Raw genomic sequence first — 7,184 nt, forward strand, 5'->3', positions numbered from 1 at the left:
GAGCATTGCATGGTATGCGCCGAGCATTGGTACAACCACTCTAGGTTTGCCTTCGGTGTACAGCATGGTAATTGGCCTGCGATACAAGTATGGAGTTTTTATTTCAATACCATTACTAAAAGTCATAAATAAAAGGTATTTATAGTGTCAAAAACAAAATTCGATTCAGACCTCGAGGGGGTTATAAGAGATTTCTGATCTCGCGACCCTACGCTGGATAAAGTAAAGTAAAGTAAACATACTATCTTTTCGCGCTTTCTTTTTGCCGACTTCAAAATGGCGGCGCCCATTGGAAAGGTGACAGAACTCTTAACCGACGTACATGATGGGTTAGAGTTTCCAAGTAGAGATTGCTTTATTTCAAAAGGGGAATATGTTTATTACCATTATGGCTGTGGAAATTTTGACGACAGAGTTTGTATACATTGAAATTATTTAGTATATTTATCTTTGTTTTCACAAGAGCGATAAATTAACGATTCGCTCCTCTGATGATTCGCCCCGTCTTGATTATTTTTTATTATTTTTATTAATTTAGAAAATGTTTATGCATTAAATATAAAGTAAATGTGCATATCTTTGAAATAGTTTCTAATAGACATTTTCTTTTTTATTGCAAACATTTTCTCCCCTCCCCCTTGAAAAGTGCCGTACGGCTGGCCAATACAGTGTGTCCTGGCTAGTCGTACGTGACTCACGTACGGCTAGAACTTTTGGCTAGCCGTACGGGCCCGTACGGCTAGCCACTTCCAAAAAAAATAAATAAATAAATACAGCAAATTTAAATAAATGAGAGTGATATTAATTTAACTGTCATTGAACATATATCAGTTGTTTAAGTGTATGTACAGTATAGTTTGTCTAAACATGTTATTGTTTGTTTTTTTTTAATTCTTGTTTTTCATTTTAGGGTTGGGGCTGTGGATATAGGACACTACAAAGTCTCTCATCTTGGGTAAAACATCAGCAGGAAAAGATGAACTCGAAACCCTCTCACAATGTTCCCAGCATTCCTGAGATACAGGAAGCTCTTGTTGCTATTGGTGACAAACCCTACACATTCAAAGGCTCAAAAGATTGGATTGGCTCATTTGAAGTTTGCCTGTGCATTGACTATTTTTATGATGTATGAATTTAAGAATAGTACTTATCATCCATTAAATATCAGTGAACAAGCACATAAACCATACTGCACGATAAGGAACTCCTCTGTATATACATCTACAACAATGAAGATTTATTTGAAATAACAGAGAATTGTTATTAATTATGAAATTAAAGATTACCTGTGACTGTTGTATAATCGCTGTATGTACTGATAAGCTAAGCAGATTTTGCTTTGAGAGAAAATATGAGAGGCATTGAAATAAACAGAAATAAATGTAATGATTGGTCTTCTGTGTCAAGAGGCATGTTAATGATGTTTTATATGTTTCTAGGTACCATGTAAAATTATACATGTGAATTCTGGTGCTGTTCTTCCAAATCATATAGAAGACTTGGTGAAACATTTTCAGGAATATGGTGCCCCGGTAATGATGGGTATGTACTGCAACCTTGGCTGATCTTATTTTAGTATTTCACAGGCTGTCAACCAATTCCTATATTCCTATAAAACTCCTATATTTTGGGTCAGAATCCTATATTTTAAAAAACCTCCTATTTTTCCTATATCCTCCTATATTTTGAATATTTTTCCTATATTTTTTAGCTCACCTGTCACAAAGTGACAGGGTGAGCTTTTGTGATCGCTTTTCATCCGGCGTCCGTCCGGCGTCCGTAAACGTTTACTTTAAATGACATCGACTCATAAACTGCTGAGCCAATTTCATCCAAACTTCACAGGAATGTTCCTTTGGTGGTCACCTTTAAAAATTGTTCAAAGAATTTAATTCCATGCATAATTCTGGTTGCCATGGCAACCGATAGAAAAAACTTAAAATATCTTCTTTTAAAAAACCCAAAGAGCTAAAGCTAAGATATTTGGCATGAAACATCTTCTAGTGAGTGTCTATCAAGTTTGTTCAAATAAAAGCCCTGGGGTCAAAATTGGCCCCGCCCCGGGGGTCATTGTTTTTCCCTTTATGCATATAGTAAAAACTTAAAAATCTTCTTTTAAAGAACCCAAAGAGCTAGAGCTAAGATATTTAGCATGAAACATCTTCTAATGGGTGTCTACCAAGTTTGTTCAAATAAAAGCCCTGGGGTCAAAATTGGCCCTGCCTCAAGGGGTCATTGATTTCCCTTTTATGCATAAAGTAAAAACTTATAAAATCTTCTTTTAAAGAACCCAAAGGGCTAGAGCTAAGATATTTAGCATGAAACATCTTCTAATGAGTGTCTATCAAGTTTGTACAAATAAAAGCACTGGGGTCAAAATTGGCCCCGCCCCAGGGGGTCATTGATTTTCCCTATATGCATATATTAAAAAACTTATAAAATCTTCTTTTAAAGAACCCAAAGAGCTAGAGCTAAGATATTTAGCATGAAACATGTTCTAATGGGTGTCTACCAAATTTGTTCAAATAAGAGCCCTGGGGTCAAAATTGGCCCTGTTTCGGGGGTCATTGATTTTATTTATGTGTATAGCAAAAAATTAAAAAATCTTCTTTTAAAAAACCCAAATAGCTAGAGTTAAGATATTAAGCATGACACATCTTCCAGTTAGTGTCTTCAAAGTTTGTTCAAATAAAAGCCCTAGGGTCAAAATTGGCCCTGCCCCAGAGGACATTGATTTTCCTTATATGTGTATAGCAAAAACTTAAAAATCTTCTTTGAAAAAAACCGAATAGCTAGAGTTTAGATATTAAGCATGAAACATCTCCTAGTGAGCGTTTTCAAAGTTTGTTTTAAAAAAAAGCCCTGGGGGCAAAACTGGCCCCGCCCTAGGGGTGTCATTGCTTTGAACTATATGTGTATAGTTAAAACTAAAAATTCATTTTTTAAAAAACTCAACGAGCTAGACCTTAGATGTTAAGCCTGAAACATCTTGTAATGGGTGTCTACCAAGTTTGTTCAAATAAAAGCCCTGGGGTTTAAACTGGCCCCTCTCTGGGGGCCTATATACAGGTGAGCGACTTCAGGGCCATCATGGCCCTCTTGTTTAAAAAATATATTGCCGAGGAATTCAAAGAGATTTAAATTTTGGTACTGCTTTTTGCCTTTTGTATTTTACATATAAGAGAATGTGTATGCCTGCATCAGCATCACATTACTATGCTCAAGGCTGCTGTGCTCCACATAGCCATCTGCATGGTCACCATGAAAAGCAGTGCATCAGTATGTCAACTTTATTTCAGGTGACCATTCAGATGATGGTCATGCATTGCTGTAACTTTCTGCTGATGCTGTGGTTCAAAGCTAATAAAGGCTGTCCAGCATCCCTAAAATTCCTAAAAAAGTGAAAAATTCAGAGGAATTCCTAAAAATGCCCTATTTTTTCACTGAAATTCCTAATTATTTTTATCTTTTGTACTAAACATACTTATAACTTGTAACCCTGCAAAAATGGTCTTTGACATAACAAAGTCGACCATGTTTTGAACATTGTCAAAAATGATTTGGCCATAATTTGCCAACTCAAAATTGATGACATAGAAATGGTTTCGTTTCAACTAAAACTTACTTTGACTATGTCAGTAACATTGCTATTTCATAATCAAAGCAGTTGTTGATAATCATGTTGACAGTTAACAGCAAAAACACTACCATATCATTGTCCTGAAACTTAAATCATAACCATAAGAGTCCACTTATTCTGGAATATTTTGACACTGTTTTCCCAACTCCAGATATCTTGAATTTTATGTTTGTTCATTTTATCCAAATTTCTGAAGTGGTCCATTTGTATCATATCATATTTGAAAATGATCATTATAAAGCTGTTGTAACACAATCTTAATTAAAAACATGTATAAATAGTTGTCAAAAATTAATGTACAATTTGTTTACTCACAACTCTTTTATTTAAATCTGCATATCAAAACAACATTGTTAAGTACTGAATGGGTTAACATAGACTTTGAAAAATTAATTCTTTCCCTCATACTTATTTATTCTTTACGTATCTGAAATTGTAGGAGAAATTGCTTATTTTGCCACAAAGTTATCAGTTTCATTCAGTTCTTGTTCTTTCATTCATATGGTGCAATTAGGAAAGGCAGACTCATATAATTAATCACACTCAAAATAATTTGGCAGTTCAGTAATATAAAGCTCATTTCCAATTACAATGTACACACATTTTGCAATTATGTGATCTAGATAAACTGCAATTGAATGTTCTGTGTGATGAACTTTTTTGATGTGCAATTCTTTGTGTTGATTATAGATGCTTCCCATTTATTCAAATGACTGTACTAAGACAAATGCCTTTTTACTTTTTACCTACTTTTACAAAAAAATTCATTTGTCCATAATTATGATTCAAAAGCTGCATTGTGCAAGAATTTCACTGTATAAGAATTCCTTTTAGACACTTGTGGTTATAACATTCCCAAAACATAGGTAGAACATGTTCTTTTTGACATGTTCAGCCATTTAAAGAAATATGGTTTGAACATGATTTGACTATGACCATTTCCGCAGGGAAGGCAGTTGACCAGTTAGTCCACTCTGATAGCACCTTTGCTCTATTACTAAACTAGAGCATTATTTGTGAGTTACTTTTGTGTCAAATATGCAAAGGTTAGCCCACATCGTGTTCTTTTGGGACCTTAGTTTATTTAGTCATTAAATTGCAAATTTTAGCCCTAAAATTTCTATTACGTACCCTAAAATTCCTAATTTTAGCCCTAAAATTTCTGAAATATTACTGTAAAATTCGCCCTAATTTTATGTTGGAAGGTGCTGGACAGCCTGCTAATGGTCTCCTTAACTTATACGATAGACATTTTATTGTAGAAACAGCATGTGTAAAAGTAAGAATAATTTACATTTATATAAGCATTGGTAAGTTAAACAATTTAAGTTGAAAACTCCTATTTTTTTGCCTCAAAATGGTCCAAAAACTCCTATATTTCCTGCTAAAATATTCCTATATTCCTCCTTTATTTTGGATAAGACCTGGTTGACAGCCTGATTTCATTAAACATATATATATTTGTAGTTTGAATATTATACATATATAAAATATTATATATTAAGCTTACGTTAATTTGTTAGGTTATCTCTGATAATTGCACAGTTTTGAAAGTGAAGAGGCTCTGTCTGGATTAAGTGCTTAATGCATTTCGACAGGCATGTTCACATAAATATGTAGGGCATGATTAATTTTCAAAATAAATTTCATTTGTCAAGATGTTTTAAAATGCAAGTTATGATCTCAACTGATATTGATGCTGTACATTTTTTGTTTGTTTCAGGAGGTGAGAGTGACAGTTCTTCTAAAGGTGTCATTGGTGTTTGTAGAAACCCACAGGCATTGCTTATAATGGTAAAACACTTTCTTGGTATTCTTTAAACTCTTGATACAATTAAATACTCTATTCAAACAAATTTCTCCGTTATAGCAATGACTATCTCAAGGGCTTGATGTGCTTGTGAAACTTGTGTATGGGTCTTGATGCTAAATCATGGTAAATCCTGCGTTATGGTATACAACCATTTCATACAGATTCCATGATTTTGTGTTTGATCAATTCCATATTTCTGTAAACTTTAATCTTTGCTTGAGGTACTACAGAGTTATGTCCTTAAATTTGAAAGTTATGTTGCTCCTTGCCATTAATGGTTGAGGCACAAGAATTGCAGCCACTTTTTATCCCTACTTGATTATAAATGGGTTTGAATGACTGAAGTCTGCATCTCTTAGGTAGTCTAGCAGGTTTGGTGGTTTTGAAGTAACACCCAATGTTTGCAAAAATCATCTTTCCAGTTTCAGCGCCATATGACTTGTACTGTGTTGGCACGCCATAAAACCAAACAAACATAGTTATGTTTCTTGCAACTTTTGATCTCCAGGCAATTTTGCCTTGTCAAAATTCTAGTGATTATTACTAATTGTTAATACTGATCCAAAGAATGAATCTAAGTTTCAACTTGAAAATGACAGACCTGTACAATTATATAGGGACACTGCACTTGGAAAATCAGTCATTGTTGTTAGTTGTTATCTACATGTTCCACCTATAAATCCAATACCCAATGTATGATATTCTTCAAACTTGGCTTAAACCTCAACAAGGAGATATGTAGAACCCTTGCCATCTTACTTTATAACCATTTAGGGTCACAGACAAATATTCTTATCAAAATTTGCGAAGCCCAAAAATACGTCAACAAAGAAAGGGGCATATGAGTAAATATGGTGTTTATAAGAACTTACATTTAATGTCCAGTGACCATATTCTTTCAATACAAAAAAAAAATACAAATATATTTAGAGGCTTAACAGTGTTATCAAAGCTATATTATAATTTTTCAGGATCCACATTATTATGGACCTACAAAAAGTAAAACATATTTACAGAAAGAAGGATGGGTGAAGTGGAGGTTGTTGGAAGAATTCAAAGAACATTCTTTTTATAATCTGTGTCTACCTCAATTGAAATACACTGATTATGGCTGAAATCCTGGTTTTGTTCATTTTCTCGAAATTCTCAAGAGATAAAATTGGAATTCAACAACAAATGGTATAGATAGCAAGAGTGCTGCAGAGGTGTGGCTTTAAATCTTTAAAGAGCTGAAGTCAAATTCACGAGGGAACAAAATATTTCCATTCATAAAGTTCATCTGAAGTGAATGTGCAGAAAATATTTTGCAATAAAGAACATACAACTCTAATAAAAATAGCAGGCTGTAAATTTGAAATGAAAATTACTAACATTTAATAAAATTTACAATCATACTTAATACATAAATAAACCATTAAAATAAGATATAACATGTTATGTATCATTATGTATATTGTTGTTATGTATTGCTCTTTTACCTATATTTCATATAAAATGCAATTAAAAAGCCTAAATTTTATAGCAAATTTTATTTGTGTATTTTGTTTTATTTTCTAATATAATGTATCACATATATAATATTTCAAGTAAGAAAGTTTTTACAGATATTTAATATTGTAACCTTCATTCCTATAAATTTGTGTTTAAATGGCACTTCTTTATTATTGTCCAGGAATGAATTGTCCCTCTCAGCTTTGTAAATGGTAGACACAAAATGCTGTCACCTGGTAG

The 7,184-nt window shown here is 33.3% G+C and overlaps 1 protein-coding gene across 1 annotated transcript; it reads left to right on the top strand.

Annotated features, from left to right (window-relative positions):
• The first annotated feature begins 242 nt into the window (after nt 1-242).
• Nucleotides 243-6,991, top strand: LOC132715993 (ufm1-specific protease 1-like). Its single transcript, XM_060699124.1, has 5 exons — nt 243-414; nt 911-1,126; nt 1,440-1,542; nt 5,364-5,434; nt 6,425-6,991. The coding sequence occupies exons 1-5, from the start codon at nt 277-279 to the stop codon at nt 6,566-6,568; spliced, it is 672 nt and encodes a 223-aa protein (XP_060555107.1). The 5' UTR covers nt 243-276; the 3' UTR covers nt 6,569-6,991.
• The last annotated feature ends 193 nt before the right edge of the window (nt 6,992-7,184 follow it).

The sequence above is a fragment of the Ruditapes philippinarum genome, unplaced genomic scaffold (genome assembly GCF_026571515.1).
Source record: "Ruditapes philippinarum isolate M1 unplaced genomic scaffold, ASM2657151v2 ctg2219_1_1_1_1, whole genome shotgun sequence".
In the NCBI taxonomy this organism is placed as follows: Eukaryota; Metazoa; Mollusca; class Bivalvia; order Venerida; family Veneridae; genus Ruditapes; species Ruditapes philippinarum.